Genomic DNA, 12102 nt, shown 5'->3' on the forward strand with positions numbered 1-12102 from the left:
TACAGAATCTCATTACAAAACTAAATGTTTGCATATGAAATAGATTGAATGAATCCATCTGTCACTGTGAAACAATTTGCAACAAGTAATTGCATTACAAAAATATACGGAGTCTGGTGATACATTAGGACTAAGAGTGATGATTAGACATTAACAATTCCAGACAAATTACATGAAGCCCACATTTTTCTAATCAGCAGAGATAACACATCCAGCATGATCCACTGAAAGAGATTAATGGATCAGCAACAGATGGATTCTTCAGGCAATCTCTGGAGAAAACCCGACTGATCATTTTGTTTTGCTTTGCTACTGCTGAAGTTTGGCAAAAGGATTAATTCCATCCTCATGCCCTCATGATATTTTCAGCTCAGAAGACATGGCAAGGAAATTGTGAATTATATACAAGTATTCCATATATTAGATAAGGGAGATAAAATGGTACAGAAATCTTTCTCCATGCAGATTTACTGCATCTAGCCTGGAATCTTGCATATCCTTCCTAAATGTGTTGGTAAGTTGGAAGAAGTCTAGAAGAGAGCAATAAAAATAAGCTTTGGACAGGATGTACTGATGAAAAAGGGAGGAACTGTTACATCAGCTTGCAAATGTCTAGCGGATGGGGATTAATTGTTTAGGGGGCAGGTTAGATTACAAGTAAAAATGATAATCAGAGGAAACTAAGTAAATGAACAGTCAGATTTAATATTAGTATATCCAAAGCACAAGCTGTGTAGTAGATATTAAAATCTCCACATTCACAAGTGCCTGTATTTGTAAATCTGTATTTGCACTTTCTCATGTTTTAAAGCATGAGAGAAAGAAAAAAAAAAAAAGACCTGAGAAAAAAGGTAAGACCACAGTTATACACACTACGATCCTAAAAAATGGCTATCTGAACAAAAAGGCAGGAACTTCACAGACACAGATTTTAAAAGAAAGCCTACTATACAAGAGGACATAAAAATGCCCTGAATTATCCTCTGAGAGATTGGCTGGATATGACCCAAAGGGAGTTTTCCATCTCTAATGTCTATGATTCACCATACGTATATCATGCTCAGGATTTTCTTACTCCTGAAAACAAAACAAAAAACGAACAAAAAAACCCCACCAAACCCCAAACAACCAAAAATGACAGTCCTTTTCCATGACTGGTTTCAGTTACCATCCTCATAGCCACAATGTAATTGGATGCTGAATCCACTTACTGAAACACTGAGAGGAAGGAAAGAGTCAGTTTGAAAGCGTTACAGCCAAATGCTATTCTCAGTTCCACTACTGCAAACTATCAGTGACATTTATTTTTTTCTAAACTGTTCTAAACTTACGTCTTTTTAACCAAAAGCAGAATCTGGCCCCTCATCCTGAAGCCACAGTGGAGACTCCGCAGACTTGAGGCCAGAATCTGACTTTTGTCCTAGTCCTAAGGCAGGCATTGCAGTGTGTGCTGAGACAAACCAAAATGGAGAGCGCTTGCAGATGTTCTTAATAAAAAGCAAGACAATTTGCATCAGATGCCTAACTAGTGTAGACGGGAGAAAACGGAAACTACATCTACTAGAGTTTCTGTAACTGATTAAGAGTCACTGGCTTGGAAAACAGATCACTGGTCATGAGTCCAGCTCCCAGTGAAGAGCACAGCAGTAGCAGAAACAGCCCCCCTTCACCATGTAATTTGCAGAGCAAGTGGAAGAGAGTGTCTGATTCGCTGGGTAACTTTTATTTTATTTTTAGAGGGCAGATGGGAAAGAAATAGCTCTTACCTGCACTGACCTCACCATTTTGCTACTTAGAAGTCATTTTCCTCACTAGAAAATGGAAAAAATGCTACAGTGGTGCCTAACCTTTTTTTTTTAATTTTTTTTTTTTTTTTTAGGTTTTAAATGTTACAGTGTTTATTGAAAAGGGCAAGGAGCTTGAACTAGACACAGAAGCTAATTTATTTTTAGTCCAGTTTGTTCTGAAGTAATCTGATTTGGATACACTGATATGCTGTTTTGCCTGAATTTAAGCCTCATTATAATCTTGTGAATAATGTAAAGGATTGTGTTAATTAAAATAACAAAAAAATATAATTTGTCAGTACTAGGAAAATGTAACTGACTTTAGCTGAGTAACAGTTAAAATCAAGCTTTGTTTTCAGTCGCACATTTATATTACATCAGTACAAACAAATTCTTTGCTCATCACTTTATTTTTTTTAATTTTTATAGAGGCACTGACTGCAAATCCAGATGGGACTGTTACAATTATCTAATCCAGCACCTAACACAAGCAAGAGAATCTCAAAATGCATCCTTGCGTCAAACACAAGATTGTCTGTTTAACATAAAACAAATGTTCTTTGAAACTTTTAATCTATCTCTTAATTTTCGTGATGACTGCAGTTAAAGTACTATTTTCAAAGACATGTTAAAGGGAATGGTCCCATTATATTGACAACTATTTTAATTATCTATTGGTGGTTTTTTTTACTGCTAATACAATATGATCACCCTTACAGCATGGAGTATTCAGTCTAGCTTCCCATCACACAGGAACTCATGGAAAACCAAATACTTAGGGTGAGTTTCAACTCCAGATTCAGTTGCTTACATACACATGACTAACACATAGGTTTCCAATTATGAGCTGCGTGTCTCAACTCCACTATAGTAAGTGGAGATCTAGTGAATACAGTCAGGGGAACTTGTTCAGCTCAGCCTAGACTACATAATTATGTTTAGTCAGCTGAACAGCTTTCACCTCCACAGACTGCACTGAGCAGGTCCTAGTTCACGCATACAGATCTATACAATAGCCCCTTAAATAGAAGTGTGTTAGTCTGTAAAATGACTCCCACTTCAGGAGATCTGTTAGAAAACCACCCAGGCATGTAAGATTTTAGATGCTGTAGACTAACCAAGTCATTTACCAAGGGGTGGCAGTCGTGACACAGAACCTGCATCCGGAAGGGAGACCATGCTCTGCCTTGGGGCATTTAAACCAGCACTAGATGCCTCTGAGTGAGCTACTGAATCAACCCCATAATTTCTAAGCTGCTACACTCGCCCCAAGCCAATTTTAAATTTGCGTCCTTTTTAATTAAAATCAGAAGAATGGAAAGCATACCTGACAAACATCATAGTGCTCGAAGAGAGACAGCAAACCAATATCACTGCGGCTTGTGATACCTTTCAAAATTGTGATATTGCCATTTCCAGAGTCCAGCTCTATCACGTCATTGAAAACATTGGACACAGCTTTGCCAGTCAAAAGCAAGTTCACCAATTCCTGTTTGTGACATGTTTAAAAAATCCAAAGCAAAAACAAACAGCAGTTAAACGTCTTGTCGTTACCAGACATCAATACAAGATTGATTCAGGACTGATAAAGTTACACATGTACCAGAACCTTATGTGGTGGGTTTAAGTTTAGGGTTAGGATTAAGATTGTTTATAATTTTTTTTCAAGATATTTTGGTTAAAGTCTACTTCCAAAGTAAAATGAGGAAATATTAGCAGAGTTTTCAGTGTTCATCTTTCCAGAGGCAAACTGCTGATAATCAATTTACTCTTACATCCAACTCTCAACCTTCTCATATTAAGATTGGGGTTTTTTTAAATTAAATAATTTTTTTCCTTTTTTTTATACAATGAAAACAACTACATGAATTGCGTCAATTAAAAGTCGGTACAGTACTATCTGATATTTCTGCATGTGCTCAGTGATGTATTTTGCATGTTGGACAAGATTTGTTAATATTTTTTTTTCTGGATGCATTTAATCTCATTCAGTAAGACAGTCACCCATATAGCATCACATCTGGTTCATATCACTAGTATACTTACTGTAGCAGGTTGTTGATTATTTCTTCTCCAATTGAACTAGGAGTATGGGTGTGTCAGAAGCTAAATATGTGTGAAAGGAGGTGTGTGTGTGCATGTACACATGTGAGTGCATGTAATGTTCAAGCAACAGAGACACCAGACATTTTGCTTAGCATAAGATCCCACAAGGGCCAGCTACGTTGAATCAGCATGTAACAATATCTCGCAGCAGACTGTGCGCTACAGCAATCAACCAGCTAACTATTAATAAATAACATATGTCAAGAAACATGAGGGGAAATAACAAGAAAGAAGTTTCCAGTGAAAATAGTCCAAATGCCCATGCCCAAAGACATGAATAACATTGGTATTGCCAGTTTGGACTTGTATGATTTTAAAAAATACCACACACATTTAAAGCCCCATGTTTCTTCTGAAAGACTCCCAAAAATTTACAGGTTTTCACGGATGTTTTTAGGACTTCTAATCCACCAGTGGTGTTCCACCACTTTCTTGAGAAATCACTGTGTAACCACAATATAAGAGAAGAACATGAAGTTTGCCTTTTTCAGCCAAAATGGCAATACAATTAAAATTAAATACAATTTAATAAAATACATTTAATATCTGTGGACCAGATTCAGACTATACTATTGTCCATGTCACAGCTTTGGGGGAATCCATGTCCCAGAATTTTGGGATCTACATTCCACTTATGTGTCCAAGGCAAAGTATTTCCAACTCTGTGGGTGCCTCCACAGGCCTAGAGCCAGTGGGACACATTTGGTCCAGGACACAAACTGGAATTTAGACTACATGAAGTTGTGGTCCTAAGTGTCAAACAGCAATTCAGACTGCTTATTTTCAAGCACCATGTCTTTGAGACACACCTATAAGTCAGTGTCTCCAGTTTGAAGTACCAGTTAGCTTCTGTCAGCATCAGCTCAGTCAGCTGGGCAGTGACCGTTTATGGAGCAGCTGTATGATCAGACATGCAACCTCAGCCACCTTTCTGAAACAGCAGGGAGGAAACAGAATTTGCAGTCTCAGCGCTATCCCAGCACTAAGATCAAGTAAGGAGTTCAAAAGAAGCAGATGAGAAAGAGTATGAGAACATGCATACACAGATACAGACACACGTGGACCATAAGATCAGGCAAAAAAGCAGAGGGTCTGAAAGCTAAGACAAGAAAACACATGGAAAGAAAAATAAAGGGTGAAGGTGCTTGGCATTATGGGGAAAAAGGAAAAGCACAAGGAGCTTAAAATAAAAAATACCATCTCTTCCCAAAGGTCACTTCACAGCTCTGCATGCAGAGCCATATGACACCCCAAAGACCAGATGCTTAACTTACCTGAGTACAGTAGCCATGGCTGCCAATCAATCGGTTTGTAAGCACATCAAAATCATTGCGCACCCTGAAAAGGAATGGAGAATACAATTAAAATTAAATACAATTGCTTCTTTTCATTAGACTTAACATGTCTAAATCCTGGGGAAAAAAACACCAAACTGATTCTCAACCATTAATATAGTTCTACATTTCAGAATCCTTTCATGATGATTTTTTGCATGGCAGAAAAAAGAAAAGTGTCTATATCAACAAAACCTGTGACAAGCAAAAGTTTATTAGAAGTAAACTAAAGAAAATAGCTGTAGAGGACAAAAGAAGCCATTGTTACTGCTAGATAGAACTTTAGAAATTAGAACTGCTGGACTACTTGTCTTACAGAATTGCAGAATCACAGGAAGGTTGTGGTTGGAAGGGACCTCTGGAGGTGACCCTGTTCAACCCTCCACTGATGTAAGGCCACATAGAGCCAGTTGCCCAGGACCTTGTCTAGATGGTTTTTGATTATCTCTAATGAGTTAGGCTCTACAACCTACCTGGGCAATTTATTCCAGGACTTAGATAAGCTGTTCTCACAAAGGCATGTATTTGTTATTCCTATCATCAATACTTGGAATATAACCACAAACTGATCATATAAACTGTACATTGTTCATGAAATGAAGAAAAGAAAAAGAAAATACTCAGATCTCTAGGTGTACACGTTTATAATACCACTGTGTGACTCCTTCTTCTATTTTATAACATCAAAGAGAAAAGTCCATGAAATTGCATTATTGATAATTATGGAGTAACATCTCCAAGAACTAAGTTCCCTCTCCCATAACTCTTGGAATTATTGAATTAGTGATTGTTTGATAACCTATAAAAGAAAGGTTGTAACTGTGATCATTTTTATCCTGCATATAAAATGTAATTGCAAATATTATTTTGTACATATAAATGTCTAATCTAGTTTTGAGAAAAAAGAATGTACTATATTCTGACACAGCTATGGCAATAAACTCCACAGATTAATTCTATGGTTCATAAAAAAGCAATTTCCCTTTAGTATAAAATATGTCAATCTCAATTGTTTTGGCTACTTCCTTATTTTGGTTACAAAGGTAGAGAGAATGCTTGAACAATCCTCAATTAAAACTTAGCTATTCTACATACATCTGGCCTTCTCACTCTCATTTGATTTGTAAAATTTCCATACACCCAAGTATTCCTGTTTCCTGGCAATTAGCATGATTATTTAAAAAAAAAAGAAAATATTTTGTTTATGACAAAGTAAGAGTTGAATGTACATGGTTAGAGTAGAGCTAGCTAGCAATTTCAATATTACTACACATGCTCTGTTAAAAAATTGATACCTTAAGTAAAAAGCTGGGACATTCACTGACTTCATCCCAAACTTTACATAATTATTTTCTCATGAGATTTCTTTGAATGCCAAGATCAGAATGTAATATATAATATACAAGATCTTGAGCCATAATGATGCTTAAAAACATTCCAATCAAGTCATAGCCATTAAATCACAATGTCCTTCTTAAAAGAATTTAATTTAAAGATCATTTACAAGTCAGTCTCAATGATAACATGCCACAATAACATCTCTTATTAGCGTGAAATCAAAGAAAAGACCACAGAAAGTATGCCTCTAATACGGAAAATTCTCTCATGCAACATTGCAAGCATTGGATGAGGCGATAATAATCTTTGGATTTTGGCCATTTTTTAGTTTTAGAAACAGTTTCATCTTGAAAATGCTATAGCCTTGTTTGAAATGAGTAGACTATACAATATGCGTCAGTTAGGGACGATGGGACGTACGACAAAGACAATAGGAGGAAGTTCTAATTTCATCTGTAGGTACAAACAATATGGGAGTTTAGAGGTGTAGCTCAGATTTTCAAGAAGAACATCTGCCTTTCAAATCATTTTTGCTAATGAGGAAACAAACATCAGGCATATAGCTAGGAGATTTACACCTATTCTAAATGGTTTTAAGATTATTATTCATACCTGCCAAAGACTTAACAGTTTCTGTGCAGGTGTATTTATTGTGTTAGAATAAAAAGTGTTCAGCTTTTACTTGCAAGTACACTCTATGCATTGTAAAAATATCAGATAATGATAACAATGCATTTTGTTCTCTGCCAGGCTGTGAAGACATTCCTTGATGACAGGCAAATCTGAACCATCTGTTCATTGTGGTGTTTTGGCTATCAGATGTCAAAATAGACATAATGGATAAATCATTACTGCTAATACTAGCCTGTCCCTGCATGGAATTTTCCATTTATAATTTTTAAAACACTTTAAAACAGAAAACCCCATTAATTTTAAGCCAGCAGACTTTTTAAGTATGCCGGTCATCATCAGACAATGAGTTAAAGGCCTGGACTCTACTGAATCCCTCCTTAATTTACAGCCCAGTGCTCTGCATGCTGCTTTGACAGAATTATAAAGTAAATAGTCAGCAAAAAGACACCAAACAGAACAGCATTAATAGTAAAGATTTCTTCCTTGTGTTATATTGTCAGTATTTTCCAGTGTCATGGTAGTAAACCTAATTCTAACTGCAGAGTGAGCTAGGATGATGTTGACTGCTGGCAGACTGGTGGTGTTTGCCTCACCTGGTAATCCTGTAAAATCTGTGGAAAAGAAATTCTCAGAAAGTAAGATACTGATTTTTAAAATCTCCTGGACAAATATTTAAAATTAAGCATGTGTTCAATTATGCTTAAGTGCAATCTTCAGCAGGATTTATTTCCTGAGTTGATACACAAACAAAAAGCTGGCAATGTGATCTGCTAGATTTCAGATCACTCTGTAAGATCTCCCAGCTTGATTTTTATGTGCAGTTGTAATGTGCGTAACATGTCTTACGTCTGTGCTGAAACCAAGGAGAAGGGAATTTGAACGCTCTATGGAGCCAGTGAAGATGTGACTTCTGCTAAGGCAGAAGCAGCCTGTTGAGAGGAGAGAGAGACTGCAGCAAATACACCCAGATTAACGTACTCCCTAAATGCTAGGCATAGTTTCACCTTTTGCTGTTTCAGTTTTTGCCCTGGAACCCTTGAACTGCTGAATTCTCCATTCATCTGGAATCGCTTAGTCCAGCTTTTCTGGTACCTTGACAAAATGTGAATGTAGTTTATACACTCACAAAACCTACATAACATAGCAAAACTTATCTCCACATGGCTTATTAATTCTGTGCTGTTCTTTTAAAATATACATAACATAGCAAAACTTATCTCCACATGGCTTATTAATTCTGTGCTGTTCTTTTAAAATATATTTCTATTTAAATATTTTCTTTTTCCCATAACAGGATGATCAGGGTAAGGCACCTATATCCTTGGTCTTCACTGTCTTTTTATTCAGCATGCAACCAAATATTTTTTTCTCACATTATTATCACATAAAAGGAATGTTATTACGGGGCAAAACCAAAAGAGGTGTAAGATGGCTTCAGAGAAAATATCTACTTTATAGCAACTGGAGAAATCCTGTCATGACAGAAATCAACTAAATACATCTGGTGTGAATTATATGTATTTTTTCATGTTTTCTAATGCTGCTGGTTTTGGGGCTGGAATGCCTGAAATAGCTTTTCCAAAAATTACCATTAGTATTATAAATCTCCTATTCTCTCCACGCTCCTGTTGGTGATTCTATGTTTATCTTCAGCCTTGTTGAAACTGTTAGTTTCAAGTTGTAAATAACGTGTTTATTAAGGATGTAAAGCACTGAAGATGTTCTATAGATGTTCTTAGCTGAACCTTCGACTGCTCTGAATTGTTACAGCCACACTGACATAACTTGCTGACTTCAGCGTAGCCATGACAGTTCTGATTAGGAATCTGCCTCATGTTTTCAATTTGCTCATCCATTCTGGGACATGAAAACTCTAAAAAAATATTCTAAGAGTTTAAGACAGACAGACAAAACCACCACAGTTAGAAGAAACTGTAATGGCAGTATAAACCTTAGCAGTGATGGTGCATTGATTAAACAAATTACAGTGATCTGTATGGGCTCTACTGAAGTTTTAAAAGTGCATAAATATAAATATTTTGAGCACTGGATACTACAATAATACAATACAATGCTATAATAATCCGTAGTCAGATTAAATTTTTCTTAGCAAATAACATTTAGTCAGATAAATAAGATATTTTTAAAATGCTTCATACACCTTAAATCTCAATTTACTTCCAGGAAAACTATTGCCAAGTCTAAAACAGAGAACATCTGAGCATTGAATATTAAATACAAAAGTCACATACAAACTGTAACACTAGGAATAATTCCAGACTATCAAAATATGAGTTAGTTCATGTCAGTTATTTACCCTTGATATCGTTTGGATTGACAGTAGAACAAAATAAAACAATATAAACGAAAAAATCATGCATTCAAGTAAGTGCTAGATGTTTTATAGTCCTTAGCCATGTGGCAAAGCTGTAATAAAAGTGACCTCACTTTGTTCATGGCAACAGACAGCTATATTAACAAACACACAATTACAAGTCTACTCTGAAAATAGAATTTGGGTTGGGAGGGAGAAAAATTCATCTTCAAGCATAAGGATTTCAAATAATTACAATGGGGATGTGGAAAATGACAGGATGGGTGACTGGCGTATTGTGTAAATGTTCCATTTTTATTATTTTTTTTTTTATATACAGGCACACTGCAAAGATTTCAAATGAATGTTCAAAAAAGAAGGGAAAGGCTCCTCTGGGGGGAAGAAAAAAAAAAAAAAAAGACAAAAAAAGACTGCTGCTTGGGATTCAAAGCAGTGAAAGCAAGAAATGGCTTCATTCTTTATTTATCACTTTTTTCATGTACCTGCTATTTTCACAAAGTTCTTAAATGTATTGAGGCAATCATGCACATCTAATTCATCAGCTTTGTTGCTACAGGGTGCTAACATGCTAAAGGAAGTATTTATATTTCTGAGAGATAGATCTGATGTGAGAAATGATTAATCTATTGGCACATTCAATCCACTACTTTTTTAAAAAAATAAATTATCTTTCTTGTTGAATGCAATATGTCTTCCTGACTGCAACACATTAAGCAAAGATCCTAAACCCAGATCTGCTTAACCATATTGCCCTTATGTTTATCAAACAGCTGAACAGCGCACAGTATGACAGTACACTGGCTGATATTTGGCAAAAATATGAAAGTTTTTGTTAGTGCTCTATTTTGTAGTATTACCACACTTATTCTTTCACATCTTAGGAGGTTTTTTTTAAATAAACATATTTTATGTCCCTAAAATCAAGAGAGTTCATTTGTGAACTGCTTTGATTTCCTGAAAGGGAAAAAAAACAAGACTGGGAAAATGACAAAGCTAATCAATCACTTAAAGATGGGCTTCATATCACTAATTCTCCTATATCTAAAGATGGACACATAAACATCAGTTAATTACTCTGGTCTTCTTTACATTTTTGTACATGGAGAGAAATTGGTACATTCTGAAGGTAATTTATGTGACCTTGCATAATTTGCAGAGTAGAAAAAGAAAATACTGGAAAACTCCTTTTCTCCATCTGACTAACATAAAGTAAAGCTAACCTTCCATGACTTGGGCATTGCCATCTAATTGTGATATACAAGGGGCTGGACAGATAAATCATACTCACAAATATGCCGGCACTGCAGAAAGGATGAGCATATTTTTTTTAGAATACAACTAAGAAATAAGGTTGCTATAGAAATGAAAACACTGGGTAGCCAGCCTGGAAAAAAAGACTCCTCAGTTGGACAAGTCAATTAAAGCCAACGCATGAACACTCGGTTTCAAATAGCCACTTTGTTATAGATTTTAGCTCAACAGTAACAGAATTTGAGGATTTAGACAGTAGAAGCAGAGGAAGTTCAGATGGCCAGAAGAAATTACTGTCAAGATATGGAGCAGCTCTCCTATGAGAAGAGACTAGATAGATGAGAACCATTTCACTGCAGGACACAACTAATGGACTGCAACAGAAGTTCAAAAACTTCTCAGTGCTAAGGAGATGATTAAGGAACATGTTCTCACTACTTTTCATAACAAGAACTAGGCAACACTCTGTAGACTTACTGGGCAACTGGTTCAAGCAAACCAAAGGGAAAAAAATCTTTGACAAAGCACATAACTACGCTGGGGAACTCATTGCCCCAGGATGTGCAAAGGCCAAAACAATTAAAGGGTTCAAAAAGGTTTTAGAAAAATTCATGGAGGATAGATTCATCAAGGGCTAATAAACTTAATGGTCCGGATACAACTGCCAGCTTAGGAAGTCTCTGAATTATTATCGGAAATATGGAGAATATACCAGCAGAATAATTGCTCCATATTCACCCCATTTCTCACGCAGTTTCCTTCAGCAGCCGCAGCTTTCCACTATCAACGACAGGCTAATAGGCTAGATGAACCTTTCCTTGGACCCTATATGGACAGTCTCATGGAACTGAGGGGCGACAAAATTCACATCTCAAATACTTCTCAGAACAAATACTCTGAGCTTGTATTAGCCATGGTGTGGAATACAGCCATATCCCACACTGGGATAAAGCAGAGTTGCAGAGAGGAGGAAAGGAAGACCATGTTCTCTGCATCTGGCAGGTAAAATCCAGCCATCCCGGTTACTCTGTTTCATAGAAAACCACATTTCTTAGATGCTTTCTTGGCTTTCCATACTTTTCTCAGTGGTAGCTTAGGAACCTGAAATCTGGTCACATTTTGACTAGGTTTATTGAATGACAGGCTAAATGTACTGATACACTTTCATTTGGTACCAACATTGTTCTTTAAATTAAATAACTCTTCTCAGTCCATCTTGTTTACTTACAACTGCTACCCTCTCATTTTTTAGAAAATAGTTATGTTCCCTTTCTAAATTTGACTTTGAGGTTAGATAAGATAAAAAACTTTTGGTTTT

The 12102-nt window shown here is 36.2% G+C and overlaps 1 protein-coding gene across 1 annotated transcript in view; it reads right to left on the reverse strand.

The window, feature by feature from the left end:
* The window catches only part of MINDY4 (MINDY lysine 48 deubiquitinase 4), an 82534-nt gene that overhangs the window by 21650 nt on the left and 48782 nt on the right, over positions 1-12102 (reverse strand). The window contains exons 14-15 of the mRNA XM_005442309.3: positions 5168-5231; positions 3115-3276 (exon numbers count right to left, since the gene is read on the reverse strand). Of these exons, the coding sequence (XP_005442366.2) occupies positions 3115-3276; positions 5168-5231 (226 nt within the window). The remainder of the gene's footprint in view (positions 1-3114; positions 3277-5167; positions 5232-12102) is intronic.

Source organism: Falco cherrug, chromosome 4 (assembly GCF_023634085.1).
Source record: "Falco cherrug isolate bFalChe1 chromosome 4, bFalChe1.pri, whole genome shotgun sequence".
In the NCBI taxonomy this organism is placed as follows: Eukaryota; Metazoa; Chordata; class Aves; order Falconiformes; family Falconidae; genus Falco; species Falco cherrug.